The sequence below is a fragment of the Phyllostomus discolor genome, chromosome 5 (assembly GCF_004126475.2).
Source record: "Phyllostomus discolor isolate MPI-MPIP mPhyDis1 chromosome 5, mPhyDis1.pri.v3, whole genome shotgun sequence".
Classification (NCBI taxonomy): domain Eukaryota; kingdom Metazoa; phylum Chordata; class Mammalia; order Chiroptera; family Phyllostomidae; genus Phyllostomus; species Phyllostomus discolor.
In genome coordinates this window covers 107,463,481-107,487,943 of record NC_040907.2, presented here as the reverse complement: position 1 = coordinate 107,487,943, position 24,463 = coordinate 107,463,481, and the positions used below count along the sequence as shown (strand labels likewise).

At 39.5% G+C, this 24,463-nt stretch overlaps 1 protein-coding gene and 1 pseudogene across 1 annotated transcript in view; one reads left to right on the top strand and one right to left on the bottom strand.

The window, feature by feature from the left end:
- Positions 1-23,298, bottom strand: part of ERCC6 (ERCC excision repair 6, chromatin remodeling factor) — an 80,856-nt gene extending 57,558 nt beyond the window's left edge. The window contains 5 exon segments of the mRNA XM_028512744.2: positions 10,241-10,961; positions 13,765-13,876; positions 15,792-15,912; positions 17,726-18,161; positions 22,951-23,298. Of these exon segments, the coding sequence (XP_028368545.1) occupies positions 10,241-10,961; positions 13,765-13,876; positions 15,792-15,912; positions 17,726-18,147 (1,376 nt within the window). The 5' untranslated portion in view covers positions 18,148-18,161; positions 22,951-23,298.
- LOC118500777 lies at positions 1,220-4,870 on the top strand (annotated as a pseudogene).
- Positions 23,299-24,463: the final 1,165 nt, after the last annotated feature.

Here is a 24,463-nt window from a genome sequence, read left to right as displayed (position 1 = left end):
CAGGTCTAGACTCCAGCACTTTTCCTAAATGCCCATACAACGTGCTGTTTAGTTTGCTTTATAGACAGGAAGGTGAAGGCGGCTATGTGCTGACTCTTGGCACCACCTGGTGGTCATATCTAGATATTGCACATTCCACATAATTCCACAAGTGGAAGGAAACTGCTATTTACACAATACTGTCCTGGCTCCCAATCCCAGTTCTACCTCCTAACAGTGAGATAGATCATGGACAAGCTGATCAGCTTGAAAAGGCCAAGATAAAGTGTCTGTATTTCCTACAACAATTATAGCAACTTAAAGCTATGTATACATTGAATCAAAGACTGGAATAAAATGTAGAAAAAATACGATGTAGATTGTCAGAATGGCTATCATCAATACATCAACAAATAACAAGTGTTGGCAAGACTGTGGAGAAAAGAGAACCCTTGTGCACTGCTAGTGGGAATAAAAGATTGGTGCAACCACTTGAAAAACAGTGTGGAGTTTCCTCAAAAAAATTAAAGAAGGAACTGCTTTATGACCCAGCAATTCCACTTTTGGGTATATATCCAAAGAAAATCAAAATACTACTTTAAAAGAATATATGCACCCCTATGTTCATTGTAGAGTTATGTGCAATAGCCAAGATTTGGAAGCAGCTTAAGTACCCATCAACAGATGAGTGGATAAAAAAGTTGTGACGTATACTACTTGGCCATAAAAAAAATGAAAGACTATACTTTCAGGGACATTTCTATAGCTTGTTAAAAAAGAATAAAATCTTAACTTTTTTGCCACAAATGGATGGACCTAGAGGATATTACACTACATGAAATAAGTCAGAATAAAACAAATACCACATGAATTCCTATGTGGAATTAAAGAACAAAATAAACTAACAAAACAGAAACAGACTCAGATATACAGAACAGACTGACGATTGCCAGAGGGGTAGAGGACTGGATAAAAAAAGTGAGGGATTAAGAAGTACAAGTCGGTAGTTACAGAACAGTCACCGAGATGTAAATAGCAGCCTGGTGAATGTGGTCATTAATATTGTAGTAACTGTGTATGGGTTGGGTACTTGAAGTATTGGGGAACCACACTGTGGAGTATATGATTGGCCACTATGTTGTATGCCTAACCTATAGTAGTATAATATCAAATGTAAACTGTCACTGAAGTTTTTTTAAAAAGGTGTAGGTAGTTTTTTTCCTCTTATAATTTTATTATTCAAAAAACAAGGAATCATCAAAAGTGAAAGGTAGGGATGGCAGGGAAGCTTTCAAACCATTTGAAGGTACCAACTCAAATCAATTTCAAGCTATGATCTTAGCAGCCTGGCCCAAAGTACCAAATAACCTGAGGAGACTCAGGCTCCACCTACAGAAGAGTCTGATTCTATGCTCTACTGAGTCTCAATGACTGCAGGGGGTAAAGGGAAAGGGAGTGGTGCCAGAGTAGAGACCATTACCTTCTCAAACTCCAACATCCTTATCAACAATTCATTCCAATTGCCTCAAAGGTTTCCTAATTGAGAACATTAAGGGCCAATAATAATGAAGAATGCCACCAACCTCACCTCAGAATTAGTGGTAACTCAGTCAAAGTGCAAGAGCAGGGCCCAGCTCCTCCTGCCCCTGACCTGCTGCCTCAAATGCTCCAGGTCAAGAACCCTGATGATATTCCTCGGGTGATTCTGAAGCAAACACCCTAATAGGAACCAGGTGATCTACTATGTACGGCATTTAACTGAATGAACTGCCCCAAAGGTCTTCTCCAAAACCTCTCCTATATAGACACAATTTTCAGGGTACATAAAAGAATTTTAGAAAAACTGATGTACAAACTGAATCTGCCAGAATCTACAGCCCCTCAAAAGAAAATAATACATAAACCTACTTACATACATCAACTGGTTCCCAAACTTGACACTGCATTAGAATCACCTGGGAAAGCTTTTAAAAATTACTGCCTGGTAGCTCAACACTAGACTTCTTGAATCCACACCTCCGAGGGTGGGGTTCACAGGTGATTCTGCAGAGTCAGCCTATGGACTAGGAACCTTTGCTTTGATCTATGCTCATTGCCAAAGAAATACAGGCTGATAGGTTAGCAAGTTGAACAATAACAGCTAACAAGTGGAAATAGTAACAAGAGCTTCAGAGTATGGGTTTAAGCCAAATTACAAACGCTAACTCTAGTAGTGCCAACAGAAGACGAAACTTACTTGAAAGTGCATCCTCTCACTCAAGATGTAACCTGACCTATGCCTGAAGTCTGACCCATGTAGTATTGACTGCTACTGGGAAAGAGACAAGAGTTGTTGACATTTTTTTGTGTTCTATCTCAAGGTTGGCAAACAGCTACAATGAATGCTGCTTGCTTCCATTCACTAAGGTGAGGGCTTCTGCCCTCCCTGTCCTGAAGCAGACAGCTCAGAAACTGAGCCTCTGCAGATCATGGCCACCACACCAATATCCAAGGCAATCTAATGAGAGCCCTAAGGAAAGAATGTGCCTCCAAGCAAAGAAAGCATTTTCCTTTCCAATGATGCACTTGAAGTTATGGACAAATGTGGCATGTATCTGACCTGCATCCTAAGGTCCATATCAAAGTATCTGAAGTAGCCATCAGACGAGGCCCTGTGCTGGGATGAATTTGCTCCAACCAACTCTTTCCCAAATACCTGGTCTGAATTCATTATTTCCCTCATACTGGTTAGGTCCTATCTATACACATATTCCCTGAAATACTCCAAGTTCTTTGCTGGAAACCCTAGAAGCTAGTCCTAGAATGCAGATATGCATTCATGCATTGAGAACAAAGACAAAGCAGTGGCAGCTGACCTACCTCAACTGCAAACTGAGTCAACAACAGAGGTCACAAGAACCACTGATCTTTGATCACCTTGAGGAGAAAGGCACACCTATGGGATGTGGGGTTTTCTAGGCCACTCAAGGGCTGTCCTGGCTATACAAACTGGACTAGATAAGAAACATGTACATGTACATCAGGGACATGTGTCACTCAAACACTGAAAATGTGTTATTTGTATTAAGTCTTTTTTGGGTCCTGGAGCTCCCAGACTCAAGCTTTCCAAAACAGCAGTAAATTTTAAGAGCTTAATTTTACTACTAAGAACCACACCTTCATGGAAACTTTGGTACCACAAAATTAAAATTAGGAAATAATGAATGTTTTGAAGGAACTGACCAAATATTTACTTCTAAGAAATGCTCATCCATCTTGATACATTAGGAGATAGGAAAATCAGGGAACACCACTGAGGAGACAGCCTCTGAAAGCAATTTCATGCAGCAAAGGAAGCAGGCTAAAAATGTGGGAGAGGCAAAATACATGGGCAGTTTAAGAATTGGTTAAAACTACAAAGACTGATCTAAGGTCTTGGGCTGAATCAGAAAGTTGGATTATAAGTGCTAATATCCAATCCCAGAAAAGGTTAAACTGTACAGGAAAGTTGGTAGCAAATTCCCACTAAGTATCAGCTAAAAACAAAGATACCTAGTTAGGACTAACCCAGAGCTAATGAGACCTATGACACAATCTGAGAGAATAAAGATGTCTAGGGTCACCCACTTTCACTTTTAAGAATTTAAAAGAACATTATAATGAACAGGGCTATAATATATACTGAAGTTCAAAAATGTGCCCAGATGTTGGCATGTAATGGGGAAAGGGAGGGTGTGTGTGAGGTCATCAAGCAGGATTAGGTGGTTAAAACAAGACCAAGATGGAACTACAGCCAGGCACGGGTAGTAGGCATGGTTCTGCCAAGAATGAAGATGGCAGTGAACATAGACTCAGCATCAGTCATGAACAATAACCTAAGTCGACATAACATGCAGGCCTGGATCAATGAGTCTCTGCAGCTGGACCTGACAAAGATCCAATAGTTGTGCTCAGGGGCTGCCTACTGTCAGTTTATGGACATACTGTTCCCTGACTCCACTGCCTCAAAAAAGTGACAGTCCAAGCTAATTTAGGACGTGAATACATCTACAACTTTAAAATAAAAGCAGTTTTTAAGAGGATGGGTGTTGACAAGTAATTCCTGTGGACAAATTAGTAAAGGGAAAGTTTCAAGGAAATTTTGAATTCTTTCAGTGGTTCAAGAAGGTTTTGATGTAAAGTATAATGGAAAAGTCTTGTAGTTGCCAGATAAGGTTAAAAAAAAAAAAAAAAAAACCAGCAGTGGCTCCCTCCCTTGTTGCTCTAACTCTAACTCTGAACAAACCCAAGAAACCTCTCAGTTGCAGCAGTGCAGCTACCTCCACAGAGGCCCAATGAGACACACAGAACTACTCCAACACCTACGGCTGGCCCAAGTGTGGTGCCAAAGAATCCTGGTGTGGGCGATGGCGATGACAAAGCAGTCAAACTGATGCAGCAGGTCAATGTATTGAAACTTACTGTCAAAGACTTGTAGCAGGAGAGTAATTTCTACTTTGGAAAGCTAAGAAAAATAAAATTGATTTGCAAGAAAGAGAGGGGAAACAACCTTGTATTGCAAAGGATTGTCAACGCTCTCTACGCCACAGATGAAGGCTTTGTGATACCTGAGGAAGCAGCCCACAGAAGACACAAGAAGAGTATTAGCAGCCTGGACTAGCAGAACATTCAAACTCTTCATTCTAAATCATGCACTTAACTGTGAAATAGTCTTTCAGTATTCTTAGAAGATTCACTGGTTTCAAAAGAAAAAAAGTACATTTCTTAAAGTGCACTTTGCAGAAGTTTCATTCCTTTTCCAGTAAGTTTGAGTTAGGAGCTTTTTTTACCTTGTAGCAGAGCATTTTTTAACATTTAGTTGGTTCAGCCTGGAAACAAAGAGGCTGACCATGGGGCTTACAGTATGGATGCTGGTAACACCAATTGCTAAAGAAATTGTTTATCTGATACGTTGAGGTGGAGACTTTAGCAGAGAAACAAAGACTCACCTGAATTTTGAACTAATATATAATCTTGGCAGAGAACATTCTAATAAATAAATACCTTTTAAAATATGCTTCCATATTTTAACCTGACAGGAGAGTTAGTGTTTTGCCCTTGTATCTGCAAAGGAAGGGTCAGACCTCGGAACTTTGGAACCTGCTATTCACAGGACTTGCAGGGCTGCCTGAATCTTCACAGACTTAACCTTGGCCCAGAAGGAAAGTTTAAAAGCTTGGTCTGGAAAGTCATTTGGTGTCTTTGAACAACTGCATCTCTGTTATGAAGCAAGAGGCATTGTTGCCTGAATGAACAGAGGGTGATTCAGCCCTGAGATATTTGAGTTCAATAGCTTGATTTTCATTGGGCATTATTTCTCTGACAACTTTTCCATTTACCCCTGAAATTTTTATTTATTGTGCATGTGTATATGTATGCTTTAACTCTGGGATCTGAATGGGGATTGTGTACCATTTTAATGTCTTTTAAGTTTACATTTAACATGTTTCTTTCTTGTTCCCCTTACCCACAGGGGATTCCTTTTTGACTCCTTAAAGTTTGCTGCGTAGAGTGGAAGTTCAGCAGGCAGGTGATCATACTGCAAGTTCTTTCTGGACCTCTGACAAAAGGAGTGTTAAGTAAAGGCTGTCACTACCTTGAGATCTGCCAGGCTGGGTGTTTTGGTACCTATTTTCACAGCCCTCCACTGTTGTCAGAATACTTTGCCAGTGCAGTAATCTCCTTGAAGATAAAATTCATTAGCATGTCACTAAATGTTAATTTTCTTTTGCATAAAACATAGCACCATATCTGAATTATTATATTTTAAATGTTCCACTCCTTTACACTCCCTCATTTGCTTTGCCCACAGCCTATTCAGTTCGTTTGGCGGGATTCTGCAAAATGTGTGTCACCCACTACCGAGACCGCTTGGCCCCCAATGCACTTGTTTGTTCCTGGTGGTGGAGTATCCTAAAATGTGTGTAGAAAGCAGGTATTTTAAGACCAATTGTTATGTAGTGCATGCTCTATGTGGAATTCAGAGGAAACGCAGATAAAGTGACTAACAATGCCAAAAATGCAAGTAACTAGCCACTGTTCAAGAACAGTGGTGCTATGTTTAGACTTTTGTTGTCCTAAAATTCCGTTTTATTGGAGACCCATTTTCCATCTGGTCTTTCAAGACAGGGTTTTTTTTTTCTATGTTAAGCAGTTTATAAATAAAATTCTGTATTTTAAAAAATGGGAGGGAAATGACTATCCTTCGTACATATTCCTAAATTCTAAACATTTAAAAAACTCATTTCCTATGCTGCAAATTATATGGGGCTTTTTCTGATCATCCACCATCAAACCATTGCTAAAATAAGAAATCCTAAAGTCTTTTTCTTGATTCAAGGGAATACCATTATGACTTAAATCTGTCTACAAAGATCAAGAAGAACAAACAAAATATAGTGACTGGCAGTTCTAAAATGTTCTCAATATGCTTCTAAATCCTGAGCATTTTATTTTTAATATCCTCAATTCAAAGAACACCAAAGGAAATGTACAAACATTTCAATGTGGATATCTTCAGTTTAACAGCCTTAATAACTACAGCTACAAAATTTTGAAAATATAGTATTTTGGTGGCAATTAAGAGTTATTGACATTTTTGAAATTCATTTGAGGTTTTACAATAACTTTAGCAAAAACTGACTTATGATACGGCTTTGGAAAAAATTGTTTTACGATCTTAACATTATTAAGAAAAACTCAAAATTTAAACTGAAACCATTACTGAAAATTCAATTAAAACAAATTTCTCTTGATCAAAATACTGATTATTTAAAATATACTTAATATTGATCCAATTTAATGGGAATATATTGTTCCATTTAATCAATATGTTGACATTGACACTTTTATTAATTCTCTACACTAGTTAAAAAGACCGACATTGCTCACTGTTCAAGAGTATTGGCCAATACTCCTCAAAAAATTTCAGATATTAAATATACAAAACAGCTTTAAAATTGCAAGCCCTGGCTGGCGTAGCTCAGTGGATTGAGCGCGGGCTGGGAACCAAAGTGTCCCAGGTTCCATTCCCAGCCACGGTACATTCCTGGGTTGCAGGCCATAACCCCCAGCAACCACACATTGATGTTTCTCTCTCTCTCTCTCTCTATCTCCCTCCCTTCCCTCTCTAAAAATAAATAAATAAATAAATAAATAAATAAATAAATAAATAAAATTGCAATGAGAAAAAAAATTTAAACCACTCTTCAACTATGTATTATTATACCACTGAAGGTACTACTACAATGTAAGTGTAATGGCTCTACACAACTAGATTTAGGTCATAGATCCCCAAATTGTGAAAAGAACTAGGTTGCACTTCCAGCCAAGATGGAGGCATAGGTAGACACAATGTGCCTCCTCGCACAACCAAAAGGACAATTTAAAAACAAAAAATAATCAGAACTGACAGAAAATCAACTGTATGGAAGTCTAACAACCAAGGAGTAAAAGAAGAAACATTCATCCATACTAGTAGGAGGGGCAGAGACGGGCAGCGGGGCAGAGAGGACTCACAGCAAGGCAGCGGCTGGTGGAGCAAGCAGTCCCCCATTCTCGTGTAGATAAACTGAGAGGAACAACTGGGGAGTGAGACAGACCCTGCACCCTAGCGCAGGAAAATAAAGCCTCAAACCTCTGACTGAAAACACATGTAGGGGTTGAGGCAGCAGTGGGAGAGACTCCCAACCTCACAAGAGAGTTCATCGGGGAGACCCACAGGGTCCTAGAATGTACACAAATCTACCCACCAGGGAATCGGCACCAGAAGGATTCAATTTGATTGTGGGTAGCCAGGGAAGACCCTGAAAGTCAGCACATAGTGCAGCAAGAGCCATTGTTCCCTCTCAGACCCCTCCCCCACATACAGCATCACAACTCGGTGAGGTGGGTTGCCCTGCCCTGGTGAACACCTAAGGCTCCTCCCCTTATATGTAACAGGTGCACCAAGACAAAAAAAAGTGGCACAAATGGAAGAACAGATCAAAGTTCCTTACAAAATACAACTAAGCGACAAAGAGACAGCCAACCTATTAGATGCACAGTTCAAAACACTGGTGACAGGGATGTTTACAGAACTGGTTGAATATGGTAGCAAATTAGATGAAAAAATGAAGGTTATGTTAAGTGCAATAAAGGGAAATGTACAGGGAACCAACAGTTATGGGAAGGAAACCGGGACTCAAATCAACGATGTGGACCAGAAGGAAGAAAGAAACATTCAAGCAGAACAGAATGAAGAAACAAGAATTCAAAAAAATGAGGAGAGGCTTAGGAACCTCCAGGATATTGTTTAAACGTTCCAACATCTGAATCATGGAGGTACCCGAAGGAGAAGAGGAAGAGCAAGAAATTGAAAACTTATTTGAACAAATAATGAAGGAGAACATCCCCATTCTGGCAAAGGAAATAGACTTCCAGGAAGTCCAGGAAGCTCAAAGAGTCCCAAAGAAGTTGGACCCAAGGCCAAACACACCAAGGCACATCATAATTATATTAGCTAAGATTAAAGATAAGGAGAGAATCTTAGAAGCAGCAAGAGAAAAGGAGACAGTTCCCCACAAAGGAGTTCCCATAAGACTGTCAGCTGATTCCTTAAAAGAGACCTTGCAGGCAAGAAGGCGCTGGAAAGAAGTATTCCAAGTCATGAAAGGCAAGGACCTACATCCAAGGTTGCTCTATCCAACAAATCTTTCATTTAGAATGGAAGGGCAGACAAAGTACTTCCCAGATAAGGTCAAGTTAAAGGAGTTCATCATCACCAAGCCCTTATTATATGAAATGCTAAAGGGATTCATCTAAGAAAAATAAGATTAAAAATATGAACAGTAAAATGATAGCAAACTCACAGGTATCAACAACCACACCTAAAACAAAAACAGAAACCAACTAAGCAAACAACTAGAACAGGAACAGAATCACAAAAATGGAGATCACATGGAGGGTTATCAGTGAGGGAAGGGGAGAGAGGGGCAAAAGGTACAGATAATAAGTAGCATAAATGGTAAGTAGAAAATAGACAGGGGGAGGGTAAGAATAGTATAGGAAATGTAGAAGCCAAAGAACTTATATGTATGACCCATGGACTGAACTAAAGGCGGGAAATGTGGGTGGGAGGGGGTGTGCAGGGCAGAAGGGAATAAAGGGGGTAAAGTGGGACAACTGTAATAGCACAATCAATAAAATATATCTAAAAAAAAGAACTATGTTGCATTCCCTTTTAAGAGGTTAGGGAATCCATGTAGCAGTCTGGATGTGGATATCAGCCATTTTATATAACAGAAGAAAAGGTATCAGGTCAGTGGAAAGCTACAAGTAAATACAATAAAGTAGGTCTCCCTACACTGAGAAATAAGAAAAACCTGTTGTTACTAGGAAAAAGCCACCCTGAGAGCAAATATTTAAAAAGTAATCTCTTAACCTGATTCCTCTATACTGTGAGTTTCTTGGTGCCCTTAGTAAGCTACACTGTGAGACTGGTGAGACTGGAGAGGCAGCAGTGCTGTGCTCGGGGAGAAACAGTGGAGAAACCTGCAGCATACACTGTCATTGGCTCACAGAAAATGTGTGGCAACATGCAATTGACTTTAGAAGGAACATATTCACCTTCCCTTTTGTTTTATATCTTATTTGCATAATATACTAACAAAGTCAGGGAAATAAAAGCCAAGCTATGTCTCTAATATAAAAAATGATAGTAAATAGGAAAGGTATGCTGTGCATGCAAAGTACATTTCTAGCACAACAGTGGTTTATAATCCTATAGATAACTATTTTTAGAAACCAAGCTCATTCTTTCACATGCTAAAGCTTGCATTTAGACTCTTATTTGAAGGAAAATTCTCTAAAATTTCTTTAATGCTTCAAAAGAAAAACCCAAACATCCAGCAAACACTGCACAAGCCAACCTTTTCCTTCTTCTAACCCTGTCTCAGGGCAACCCCTTACACAGCTCATGCATCAGGCCTCCACATTCCCTCTTGTCCAAGCCCTTCCCACAGGCTTTTCTTGTAGATTTGCCCCCAAATCTGAGTGAAGATCCAAAAATAAAAGCATTTTGGGTCATCTCCATCAAGAACTCAGCAGCATTGATGACTCTAAAAGGCTAAGGCTGCAGAAGTCCAACCCTTGAATAAAGGAGGGTGTAATATAATAAGCTGGATTTAGAACTCTTATTAATAAACCCGGAGCCTAAGATAAATCAAGAAGTACAATATGTTTACAATAATCTCTGCAGACTGACCTTAACCGCCGTTTATAATAATCTTCATCTCCATCGTCTCGGCATCTCACCACTTTCTGACCTCCTCCTCCTTTGGTAGCTTCAGATTCTTCCCCAAAACTTGGAAAAAAGTCATCGTCAGTCTCTTGGATTGTGACTCTTTTCTGCCATTTCTGGCGCTTGAGCACAGGCCCCAGTTCAGAGTCAATGCCTTCTGCAGACAGGTCAACCCCTGCTGCCTCCTCTCGCTCCTCCTCCTCAGTGGCTAAGTACTCGGACTCTACATCCTCACAGTCTCCCTCTTCTTTTGGTCTCACATCAGATTCCAAGTGTCTCTTTCCCTTCAGCAATTTCACTTTCCCCTGGAACTGAAGAGCCCTCTTCTGGAGTTTCCTTATATGTTTTTTCAAGCGCTTATCTGTTTTCGAGAGAATGTTGCTGCTCTTGTTTGGTTTGTTTTCACTGACCATTGGACTCAACTCAGAAGTGACCATGGCTGGAGTTTTTCTAGCTGCCCTTTTATTACAAGCTTGCTTCTTCCTTTCAAAAGACAGTTTTGCTTGATCTGCCAAATACTTTTCAAAGCCTGATGCTTCATTAAGCATTAGTTTTCTAGGCTTTTTCTCCTGTTTCTGAGGAATCTGGGTACCAAAAGGTGTCATCTGGCCGGTGCGGATGAGTTCTTCCCAAGCAATCTCCTGAGCAGGCATGAACATGCTGCCGAGACAGGATGGCCCTGCTTCTGAAAGAGGGATAACAATACACTGAGCACTAGCATAACACTTCCCAGGAATACAAGGAATATATTCACTTATTCAATAAATAGTAGGTACCTACAAATAACTCATTTTAAAAAATATATCATTAATGTACTAAAGCATATTATTTATGAAGGATAGAGTAAAATTTATTACAGTATTCATCATGCCACCTTCAATATACTCTTGTTCAGAAATGTGATCTCTCAGTAACTTTTTCCAGAATATTGCATTTTAAATATACTCTTATGCATCCAAAGACAGAACTAGTCATTTGTAACATAAAATAGATACATTTATCTATGTTTCCTTATCAATTAAGGAGTCACCCACGAGGAAGCAATCTCCCAAACTGCCATGTCATTGCTAAACCAGCATTCAGGTGGACTTAAATTCAAGACACAGTAAAACTGAAAACAGACACCTAAAGAAACAGTATGCACCTAAATAGGTGAAACATAAATATTAGATCTGCACTGCCCAATATAGTAGTCATTGTGTGGCTATTTAAATTTAAGTTCAAAATTCAGTTCCTCAGTTGCATTTGCCGTATTTCAAGTGCTCAATAGCCACATATAGCTGGACAACACAGACTCCTTTTCCATCACTGCAAGAAAGTCTACTGGACAGCACTGGGCTATATATATGAAGTTAACTGACTGAAGGAATGGGCTAAAATTGGAAGCTACGCCATAACAAGTATTAAGTAACCTAGCAATCATCCTTCTTTGTTAGTTGAAATTAATAATCTCTGGCAAGGTCACTTTACCCATCACCAAAATACCAAACGTTAAGGCTTAACAGTAGAAATCCATATTCTAAACTCTACATTTCTTGTAGGCCAATTACACCATGGCCAGTTTCTCATTAAACTTGTACTAAAAAGAAAAAAAAATCACAAAGTGCACAAATCCTAAATGTACAGTTCAATGAATTTTCAGAAGAAAAAAAAACATACACCAGCATCCAGATCCAGAAACAGACATTACTAACACCCTAAAATGTGCCCTTCTTGACATCTCCAAGCCTCTACCCCAAGATAATGAATGACCTATCAATGGTAAAGACAAATTATACCTGACTTTGAACTTTATGTAAACGGAAAAGTTCGTACTCTTATGTCTGGCTTCTTTTACTAAACATTACACATGTAAGATTCACACTTGTTGAATATACTTGCAGTTTGTTGAATCTCATTGCTGTTAGAATTCAATTATATAAGCATACTACAATCTTTCCATTCCACAATTAATGGATAGTTGGGTAGTTTCCAGGTTTTGGCTACTAGGAATAATGTTGCTATGAATACTGTGGTATACATCTTTTGGTAATATGCTTACAATTCTTTGGTTATGTTAAGCTTTAGTAGATACTACCAAACAGTTTTCCAAAATGAGCCTACCAATTTCACATTCCACCAGTAGTATTTGAGAATTTCAACTGGTCCATAGTCTTGCCATTCTGTGTTAGCTATTCTGTTTGGCATGTAGTAGTACCACTGTAAGGAATACTTTTTATTTCCCTGACGACTAATGAACTGTGGTACTTTTTCATAGATTTATTGATCTTTTGGATAATCTCTTTTGAAAAACATGTTCAAGTCTTTTGTCCCTTTTTCTCATAGGTGTCATGCCTTTTAAAAAACATAAAGACTTCTAGTTCTTTATACATTCTGATTCAAGTCCTCTGACTGATACATGTATTGGCAATATCTTCTTCCACTCTGCCACTTTTCAGTCTCTTCATGCTATCTTTTCACATACAGAAGTTCTTAGTTGTAATATAATTAATTTACCAGAACTTTTCTTTCACAGTGAGCATTTTTGTCTCATAAAGTCTTTGCCCCAAGGTCGTGAAAATGTTTTCCTATGTTATACCCTATACTTCCCACCTGACATCCTCTTTCTCAAACCCCACCCTGGGAATTTATATTAGGGTGCATTGAAACTATAGATGAATAACTGACATCATTACAATACCACATCTTCTGACCCATTATCATAGTGGGTGCCCCCCATTTATTTGTTACCAATGAGAAATATGGTACCTCAAAAACAGAAAGCATGAGGTTTAAAAGCATATCTAATATTTTTTCTATCACCTCAATTAATTCTTCATAATTATCTTGCCTTATTGAATAAATTTCTGGAGCTAGTAGAAAATATTTGCTTGAAGAGCTTAAGTGCTAAGAAGCCTTCACCTTTATTTTAAGTAGTAAATAAATGAACAGCTACCAATAATTTCTAAACACACATATACATCCACTGACTACAAAGATACTTCGTTTTTTGAAACGGTTTTCCAAAAGACAGCCATCCAAGGCAGTGATATAAATAAAATCATGGCCATGTTATAACTGGAATGAAGGTGTCTTTTCTTAAACAACAGAACTGATGTTTGTAAAACCTGTCAAATATGTCTCAAAAAGACATGTGAAAGCAATTCTGTAAATGCAGTTCAATGATGTTGGGCTTACAAAATGTAATTCAATCAAGATATTAGTTGTCTTTATGAAATTAACTATACAGAAATTTTAAGATATCTAATTTATTAAACATAATACTAAATATGCACCAGCAGCCAACATTAGACTGAGTTAAAATTTTACTTTCACTCTCTAAATTAAAAGAGATTTGGTTCTGCAGATGTAAAGAATAAAATTTTCCTAAATTAGTTTTGACAATAAGGCAAAGAAATATATTTTTCTCAAAACCTAGGCCAGGACTCTAACTATAGGCATCACACGTCAATTCAAGAACACAGAAACACCATTCCCAGAATCGTCACCTGCATCCTCCTCCTCCAGACTGGCATGATCTATTTCAACTTTTACTTCCACTCCTCCAAGGATGGCCTGGAGACGTTTTTGTTTTGCTGTGATTTTCTTTAGCTGTTGTTCCTTAAATGGTAAATATTGAATAATACAGAAAACAGCAATGCAGTGATTTATTGTTAAATACAAAACAGCATTACAAAATTTAAAAACTTTAATCAAGAGCAAAATAAAAATAAAACAGAAATTTTATACATTACTATTACTACAGAGAACCTTATTTGAGCAATGTCATTTTCCTAGCAGGAAGTAGACCTCAAAGCATTTCTACCAGGCAGGCATCCCTTTCCCTACCCTCTCTCCTGACACGGCTATGTGCTGAGTAATGATGTTCACATGTACTGACTCTCCTTGATTTGGGAGATGGAACTGCTCTTCCTAGTTCTCCCATCACAACTGGGTAAATCACCACACTTCTTTGTGTTCTGGACCTTATTAGCCAATAGGGAATTCAGTCAATAGGCTATAGAGATAAGAAACATAAAAATCAATGTTCAAAAGTTGAAAAAGTCAATCTCCTTTGATAACTTACCATATTTATGATTGTCCATTATGGTATTCTACCCAATCACAAAATTTTAAAAGGAAAATATATTTTGACATATCCTTTTACCCCACTCACCCCAAACTCCTCTTTGTCTAGTCACTCTTTATATCACAAAAGCTCAGATAGAGTCATTCCTAGGGCCTCCCCAATTAACTAGGCCTCTAGTATCTGGTTCTTCTCAAGGTCAAGAATGTTTAAGTTTCCCCTTGTCCCACACCAAATACAAGTGTGGGGCAAGAGGGAATCCTGAATATAAAGGCCATGTTAGAATGACTTGTAATTTGTTTTCTCTTGCAGTTTTTCTCAGCACAATCTAATTTAAAACAGCCTTTCTCTCTGAATAGTCTATGTCTAAATATCAAAGACCTGCTAAAGAAAGACAGGAATATATAATTGAGTTGTACTATTACCTAAAGCAGCCTAAAGTTTGATGCTCTCCTTTCCTTGAAACTCCAGCCTACCAGAAGCCCAAGGTCAGAGAAGGTATGTGCACATTAATTCACATGCTCCCACCAGAGGCCAGGTACTCCCTCTCTGATTTGGGAACACCAACAGATGCCTCAAGCTACTCCTAGCTGTGACTTATGGGCTGCTATTCTGGAGGTGAGAGAAGATGGGTGGTAAAGACAATGGAGTGGTGAGCGGAAAGCAAAAAGAGGAACTAAGTCTATACACATCCCCACTAGCATAGTTTAAATGAAAGATGCGTGGACTCTCCGCACTGCAATAATCAACTGCAAGCACAAGGATATCTATTAGTCACTTTGAATGGCAGAAATAAAATGATCAAAACTAGTCATTCCTATCTCCTACAATGTATTTTCATAAACTGCATGTAAATTCTAAAAAGTGTTTCAAATCTTACAAAAACAATGTCATAAGTAACACATGTTCCCTGCACTTAAGTTTTACAACTCTAAATGCAGACACAGTGTGGCTGGGTGATGAATGTAATACCTAAGTCCAGCCTCTCAGAACAGTGAGCCTGAGTGTGTGAGGGATGATGACTGCATCAGTGGAAAATAAAGTGTAAAAAATCATTGCAAGCAGGAGCTAAGCAGGAAAAAAAAGAAAGTTCATACAAAATAAGGAGGCTGACCAGAGGCCAGCATATAAAACAGAAGCCTGAGCTGGGTAAAAGAAAATGGTGCAGCAAAGATGACTATGAAAGTACACAAGTGAGGAGTCATGTAATCCAAAAGCAGAACTTTCTCTAAAATATGCATGTATGTATGTATACATGTATGTCTGTGTTTTGAAAAATATTCTTTAACAACGGATATTAAAGGGAAACAGCTGAAAAACAACAAAAAATAAACCTCGAAATTGTCTATTATAAATATTTGCTTCACATCTTATAAGTACTTCTCAGAATACTTTCTAAATATTAAATGAGTCTAAATGATGACTTTTCCAAGGGTTATTTCAAATCACCTTATTATACTTTTGCCGTTTTACAGAATCTAGTTTCCTGTTGATGTCTCTGTTGGTGGCAGCTTGAGGGCTAAGTTGTTCAATAATTTTATTGATTTGCCTTAGGGATGTCGTACATGACCTGAAAAATAAGACAAAATGTCTATTTTCCACACTGGTAACATTTTTAATAATATAATATAAAGAGAAAAACATTAAAAACATGTCCCTTTTACTTCTTATTAATTAAGATAAAAGAAATTAACCAGAATGAATATTCTTCTTGGCCACAAATAGAATTTGAAGGGTTGTTAGAAGTTTAACATGACTACTAGTGTTTTATCTGACTTATTTAAATCAGTTCATCTTGCTTTATAATCAGATTAGTTTATTCTATATGCATTTTAAGTGTCTATTTTATTCCAGACACTGTGCTAAAAACAATGGGCAATAAGTTGTCTTTTAATATGAAAAAAATGCAAATATGGTTTTTTTAAGACTATTTTTTAGAGCAGTTCTAGATTCACAGCAAAATTGGAGGAAGGTATAGAGATTTTCCATACTTTCTGCCTCAAATATGCACAGCCTCCCCCCATTATCAACAAGCCCATTATGGAAATCTTCCAAAGTTTGGAAAAGTACTAAAAATGCTGAAATATTTCTTATATAAGTCAGACATCTATGACATTATTTTTCTTTTACATGAGGCTAGAAGACACATTTGCTGTAGTACTACCCTATGTGTGGCAAAGGGGAAAAATATTAATTTATAATACATTGTTCCTAAAATAGACACCATAAAATGATAGCTCCCAATTTTCAAAAGACAAATTCAGTCTTGACACTTGTGTAATCTGGTGCTGCATCATTTATGGATTTCAGGATAAAAAGATGTTATCAATGCAAGTTATGTCAGACTAAACACCACACCTCACCATCCATCTAGTGTTAATCTGCCTTGTGAGTCTGCAGCACTCTGTCACCTCTGTAAGCAGATGGACACATTTCTAAGGTCAAATGTAAAGGTGTGTTCATTACAAAAAGTCAAGGTCTTCACACCTAAAGGTCAGACTACAACTATTTGAGAACATACCAGAAAACACGTCCTTTAAGTGCCAATAACCACCTGTACTACAGCCTTCCCCAGGGGCTTGCCAACAGTTCCATGTTCCTCCTTCCTCTCCCCTCCCCCAACCACCCCATTTCAGACTGTGTCATCCTTCCACTCAGTCCTCCCCTTCTCTTTTTTGCTTACCTGACACTGCCTAGAACATGGCCAAGGGAAGGAAGACTGGCAATGGAGAGTGAACCTAGTCTTTCACACCCTCCATTTAGTCCAGGTCCAGAACCTGTTCCATCTCTACCAATGTGCTATGCTCAACAGAGCCCAACTCTGTGTTTCCTCTAAAACAAAAATGAAATCCCCATGAGACTCCATCTTCCCTCAAAGTCAAAAATAGGAGAGAAAAAAGAAAAAACAGAAAGACGTTTCTCATTTCTAGACATACAAAATTTTAAAAAATTACCAAAAGACTGACACTTGGTTTAAAGACAAGAAACTGGAAAGAAATTATAGGACAGAGAAAAATGTGAAGGGACAGATGTGTTCCTGATATCTAGAGTAGGACATATCAGAACTGTAGGTATACTTCACCTGAGAACCATTTTGTGCGTATGCTTGTGAGTTCTGGATCATTTACTTCTCCCCAAGACATTACGTATAAACAGACAATTGCAAGCTGGACTGAGACCCTAATTACCATGCACAATGCTGCTCTAGAGGGAAGGGGCTAAGGTTCAAACACAAGGTCAATGATGGCCCTTACTAACTCTACTTCCCACATAATAAGTTCTATAAATCTCCTACTATTTCTGGAATACTACAGCTATTACCTGAATTTCTCCATCATATGTAAATACAGGTTTGCAATTAGAGAGAAGATGGTCCAACTCACGTGAGGTCATCCAGGACTGACTGATACTCCCTCTCTGCTTCAACAAGCTGGGCAGCACGGCTGGCCTCATGGATGGCACTGTCCACCTGCTGAAGCACACCTTGCTCCAGCACGTCCTGGTCATAGACGTCCACACCCAATCCCTGCAGTTCAAGGGCCTGTTCACTTGGCTCCACTGCCTGGATCTGATGTCTGTCGATGTGCAGCAAGGCAGGCTTTCTCTTTGCAACTTCTGATGGACACCTCTCAGCAGAAGTGGATGGCTCAGTTGGAGAGGAACAGGAAAGGAGGCTGTCTTCCATCTCTGCATCACCTTCATTTTCTTGCTTGATTGGCATTTCTTCATTATCACCAACATATTGACTCTGTAAACAGTCTTGCTCCTGAGTTCGACTTGAGTGGGGAATTCTCTCATTTGACATCCTCCTCAGACTACCTAAAAAGAAAATATTTTTTCAATAAGCTTTTTGGTTACATAGAATTGATAGACACACAATTTCTTAAATATTTTATGAAGCAGACTGATTTCTCAAAAGATCAAGTGACAATCCTTCAATCATACAAATTCAACTTTCAAAGTATGACTTTTCTTAAAAGCTATATACCTTCTTGAGTTCTGATAATAAGTAAGAAAAACTAACCAAAAGAAAAACCCAGAAGAAAAAATGCAGCATCATCAACAGAGGACATTTGGGTAGCCAGCTAAAAAAGCTGGTAACCAAAATCCTGAATGACACCTAGAGTCTTCTCCAAATCAACTGAAGTCACCTGGCTAATGTTCTCCAAGTTAGCATCTTTGTTGCATTATGGCACAAGTAATTTACATTACAGAGTATGATCAACTGTAATATATAGATTTAGAGATATAAAAAGAGGGGTTTTTATACGAATCTGACACTAAAATCTTTTGGCTTGAACATGTACTCCAATAAACAGAAAACTCTGAACAAGAGATAATTATAGCTCCACTCAAGTTGGAATCTCAGAAAAATTTAAATATCCTCAAAAAATAACTCCGTTTCAATGTGTGATATAATCTCTCACCCATCAGGTTGGCAAAAACATAGAATTGGATACTATCTAGTATCCAATTATATTTGCATCTGTATGTATGTAGTGCATTCAAAATGATCTACAGATATACACTAAACCTACAATAGTTGGGAGGGGGAAGCAGACAGTGCAAGGAAGAATAAAGAGAAACTTTCACATTTCAAGTAGTCAGGAACTCCTTGAATGAAAATGTATTCACTATATTGCCTGTATAATTATAATAAATAGATTATTAAGCAACACAGTGGTTAAGAGATAGCCCTGCTTTTAATTTAACTGTGGATAAACTAAAGTTTCCTTCAGCACTGAAACTTTGTTTCTAAGAAATGACCACAAGTTCCCCCACTAAGCCCCACTTATTCCTCATTAAACGAAACGGTCCCAGAGGCCATGCACTGGGAGAGATGCCAGAACTTAGTATCACCCTACTCTGAAAGGCTCACTCTCTAGTGGAGAAGAGTGTCAAAAACAACACAGTGGGACAAATTGTAGAAGAGACATGGACAAGAGGCCACGTGAAAACAAAAAAAGTCAGCATTGGGTGTAGAACTCAAAAAACATGTACAGGCTAAGATTTGGACACCTGTCCCAGGGTCTGATACACAGGTTGTGCTCAATATATGCTGAAAGGAAGATTCACAGAGGAGTCTGAAATAACAAGTCTGTCCTGGAACTGAGTCACTGGTGAATGCAATCACAAAAATGAAATCTCGGTAAGAAAGCAGACAGACCAGGGAGATGGGCTGGTAGGGAGCTTACAAACTGCCAGCAATATGTCCAGAATGCAGTGAGAAGTGCAAATCTGGGCTCAGGAGAAAGAAATGTGGACACATCACTAAAGTGAACAGCCAGGAATCCCAAGGATATGACAAGTACCAGAGATCCTTTAAGAGGGTAAGAGGAAGCTAACATTGAAATGGTTAAAAGTGGACAACAGAGGAAGAAACTTCCTCCTTTTTTTGGCCTTCTGAATATTTTCAGGAGAAAGAATTAGCTTAGTGTGCCATCATTAACTAGTCTTCCCCTTTCAACAGAGAAGGCAGGATTCTGCCTCAGATTCTTTTATTTTTTTTATTTTTTTTTTAGATTTTATTTATTTATTTTTAGAGAGGGAAGGGAGGGAGATAGAGAGAGAGAGAGAAACATCAATGTGTGGTTGCTGGGGGTTATGGCCTGCAACCCAAGCATGTACGTACCCTGGCTGGGAATCGAACCTGGGACACTTTGGTTCCCAGCCCGCACTCAATCCACTGAGCTACGCCAGCCAAGGCTTCAGATTCTTAATACTACCTGGAACTTAATCGTTTTCATTTTTCTTATTTGTATGTATGCTAGGATTTCTTTTTTGGCTAAAAAAGACATTAATTCAACCAAATATACTAAGTAGTAATATTGTAGAATAAAGAGGAGGTTGAAATAATGATGTTTGCAGAAAACTTCTAATAGAAACGGAAGAGGGAATAGTTAAAAGTAGAAAATATCCCTGGCTGGTGTGACTCAGTGGATTGAGTGCCCACCTGAGAACCAAAGGGTCATTGGTTCAATTCCCAGTCTAGGGCACATGCCTGGGTTGTGGGCCAGGTCTTCAGCAGGGGATGTGCAAGAGGTAACCACACATTAATGTTTCTCTACCCAGTCTGCCCCTCTCTAAAAATAAATAAGTAAAATCTTTTAAAAAAGAAAAGATTATGCCAAGTTCACATAAGGAAACTAAGAGTCCAGAGAATTTGAAATTAGCAGGTCATTAGTTATCTCAGTAAAAAAAAGTTTCAGTGGAGCAACGGGTACAAAAACTAACTATAGCGAATGAAGAAATGAGTAGGTGAGGAAACAGAGGCCACAAGTGGGTAGCCTACCCTCTAAGGGTCTTGCCTATGGAAGAGAGACATCTGGAATGATAAAATAATGGGTTGGGAGAGGAAAATTAGATCAAGAAAAACTATAAAATGTAATAACTGGAGAAGGAGGGGGTTGGGAGATAACCTACACAGAACATTGCACAAAAGTCAGAAACAGGAAAAGATAAAAGTGTAGAAGTAAACAAAAGGCACAACACAGCTTTCTCCAATTCTGGTAGAGGATGACTTCTGATGTACTTAAATTGTAGTACAATTTAAGTACAGAGGAAGAGAAGCTGAGGTGAACCTTAAAGAAAATATCAGGTAGAAGTTTGGGCATCTCATGAGTCAGGGGACAGTCTTTGGATGGGGTATGAAGCATAAGAATCTGGAATCAATGTCCTGTAGAAGAGAAAAGCTGATTGGAACACACAATGGTGACAGGTGTGGAGGGCCTATCTAAAGTTGGACACCCCAAACCATAGTTCACTAACCACTGCTAACAATCTTCAAGGCTGTAAAATTTCCTTCTTCAGTAATTAACAATTCCAGGGGAAATACCACTGTTTGGGGTTTTCAGAGCAAAAGTAGCAAAAGGACAGATGGGTGTGTGATAAAGATGCTAAGGAAAAGAATAGTTTAAGTTACTGACTCTGGGGTCTAAGCTGTGCAGAATAAAAAATAAAAAGCCAGAAGGGACTAGAGGAGGAAGGGAGAACAAAAAAAGAAGGGAGACAGGGAGGGAGAAAGAATGAAGATCTAAAGGAAGACATCAAGAAGCTACTTGGCTGGAGTCTGTGGACCAAAGAACACAATTCCTGGAGTGAGAGTTGAAAACCAGAATATTCTTATTAGAAGGTTAAGAGATTCAGAAGTGAAATAAATCATCCATTCAACAAATATTTATTGAGAGTCAATTACACCAGGCAATGTGCTAGTTTCAGTCCCCATAGGGCTTAGTCTCTAGGAGAAGACACATATTTTAAGAATTATATATAAAAAATATACAAGGGTGGCAAAAGTAGGTTTACAGTTGTTCATATGGAAAAATACATAATACATGAATAAACTGTTTCATGCACTCACAACTATAAGCCTACATTTGCCCCATCCTGTACACACACACACGCACGTGCACACACAAATGTCATTAACTGCTATAAAAGGAAAGCACAGGATTCCTTATGACAAAATAACAGAGGAACCTAATTAATTAACACTGTGAAGACAGGTGTGAGGTCAGGGAGGCCTCTCTGATAAACTGATATTTAAGCCAGTATCTGAAGAATGAATAAGAGTTAATTAGGCCACAAGTAGATGAATGTTTTTTGCAAAGAAACAATATATGTAATTTCTAATGCTGGTGCATTTGGGAAAATGGAAGAAGTGAGCACAGTGAGAATTTATTTTACATAAATACTGAATTAAAGAACTTGATAAGGAGTTCATTCATCTGCAAATCTTCTAACATTCTGCAAGGTTTAAATCATCTGGAAAAACAATATCTTCATTGTCGTCCCCTTTGAGCACTGGGGTTTCTGTGGAACACGACTTGGATTCTGGTTTGGCGGTTTGGCTGCACACACACAGAGCTGAGGGGCGGGCCTAAGTGAAAACGAGGGTTAGGTGAGGACAAGGTCTAAGCGGCCTGGGTTATAAGTGAGCTTGAATTTACTACAAGTGCAATGGTATGTGACTTTGAAGAGTTTTAAAGACGGCGATGAGAGCAGGACCCAAGCGATGTTTGTGGGCTGCTGTATCGATAATGGATTGGAGGAAACAGTGCAACAAGATGATGATGGGACACACGGGTGAAAAGGGACAGCAGTGTGGTACAGGGCGACAACAGTGAAGATGGATGCTACGTAAGAAATCACTGTTACAGCACTAACAAACTATTCAATCCTCCTTCATAACACTGACAACCATCGATGCCCAAAACCTGACTTGTAGTTTGCCCTATCCTGTTTTTCAAGAATTTCTAGAGTTACCACTCTAGTATTAAATCGAGATCAAACTGGGCCAAGCTGACCCTCTGCGCGCGGGGTCCTGACACAAAGCCAAGAAGCTGATGCCCCCTGGCTGGCTCACCCATCCCAAGCCGAACCAGAGGCTGCGGCCCCGCGGTCTGGGTGAGCGCTCGCCTCAACGTCACTTCCGACCGACCGCAGGTGAGCAGCCAAGGAAGGCGCGCGCTGGACGAAAGGGCCTGCTCCCGGCCACCGGCGCAACTGGGTTCCAAGAGAGAGACCGGAGACTAGGGACTTACTGGGGAACCGAGCGAGGCCCAGACACTACCTGCCCGACGTTCAACCAGGCCGCGCCGGCACTCACCCCAGGGTAAAGAGGTAGACAGTAGAGAAACGTACGTACTGCAGCTGCCAAGGCCTTCGTCTGGGAGCCGCCACAGCGCATGCGCCTTGGGCCCGCCCCCTAAAGTGAGCCCTATGGTTTTCGGGGGTGGGGCCAATGGCTCCCGCCTCCAGCCCCGAAGAGGATCCGGAAAGCCGGCAAGATCACGGGGCTTGAGAGCAGGGTGCAGCTCCGCCTTTCCAGCTTTGACCCGGATGTGATTGAAGACTTGGCTTGTGACTACCTGTGTACCTTATCAGCGCTTATCTCCTGGAGAAATGCCTGTGTAGTAAGGCGGTTACCACCATTAAAAGACACGTTTCGGAGAGAGAGGTATTTGAGTAGACTGTACGAGTTTAAGTGCTTATAATCGTGAACCCCAAAGAGAAAGTAAGCTTAGGGAAGGGAGCTGGCTTCTGCGCCGCCGGTTTCAGTAACCAGGCGCAGGCGTTGTGATCTCCGTTGGTTACCTGGTACCCCTGTGAGCACGTGAAAAATTGGGGGAGGGCTTGCTCATCTGTGTACCGTCTGGCAGGCACAACTACACCCACACGCCCTCACCCTGGGCGAGAGCGGTGTGTACTCAAATTGCCTAAGTGAATGTTTTGATTACGTTAGTGAATCAATCATTTAATATCTGCTCTCATGCAGAAAAGGTAAGAAAGATTTTGAGCCATATGAGAATTTTAGCTTGGAGCATTTGAAGAAATAAAATGTCCACGCATAGAAATGTTGAGGAGAAACGGAGGAAATTGAGAATCAGCTGAGGAAGGAGTAGCCTTGATTGTGGGAGCCCTACCAAGTGGCAGCGGTTGGCCCAGGGATTCCAGCGCTAGGAGAGGGTGGAATTTCTAGCATCGAGAACCAGAAAGTCCTTTGCGAATGACAGGGGACCGTGGAAAAAATCTTTAGGGCTTGAGTAGGAAAGTGCCTTCTTCATTTTGAAGACGGAAGTCTTACAATAGGAAAGGGGATTGGGAAGTGAACTTGAAAATGCTTAGTAATATAACCATATTGAAACTGGAAAAGCCGGTGTTGTTACTGCCTGTCACCTACCAGACCTAATAAGGAGAAACATGGATTGAACCTTTATGGGTGCTTTATTCAAGTGCTCGGCAGTCTGAGATGATGGTGGGTTTGTATGATAACAGACCATCTTAAATTCCATTTTAAAATGGCCCTTTTTATAAGGAGAACAAAGTGTAGGTAAAGGGTTTGGAATTCAGGGAAAAGTTAATTGGATTTTTTTTTAAACTGCAGAATCCTTGCCCTGGGTGGTGGCCTTTGGTGGTGGTCATCTTACTCTGGAGTACAGTGGCTCAGATACCATCTTGAATTGTTTACAGCCCTAAGGCACAAAGGTGGAACTGCTTATAGTATTCTGGAGTCAAGGTGGGTCATACCTTCAGTTACTGGAACAATAGCTTTTACATGCATTAATTTCTAAGCTTATTAGCTATTACTTAAACTAAAATTTTCCACCTTTCAATTCCCC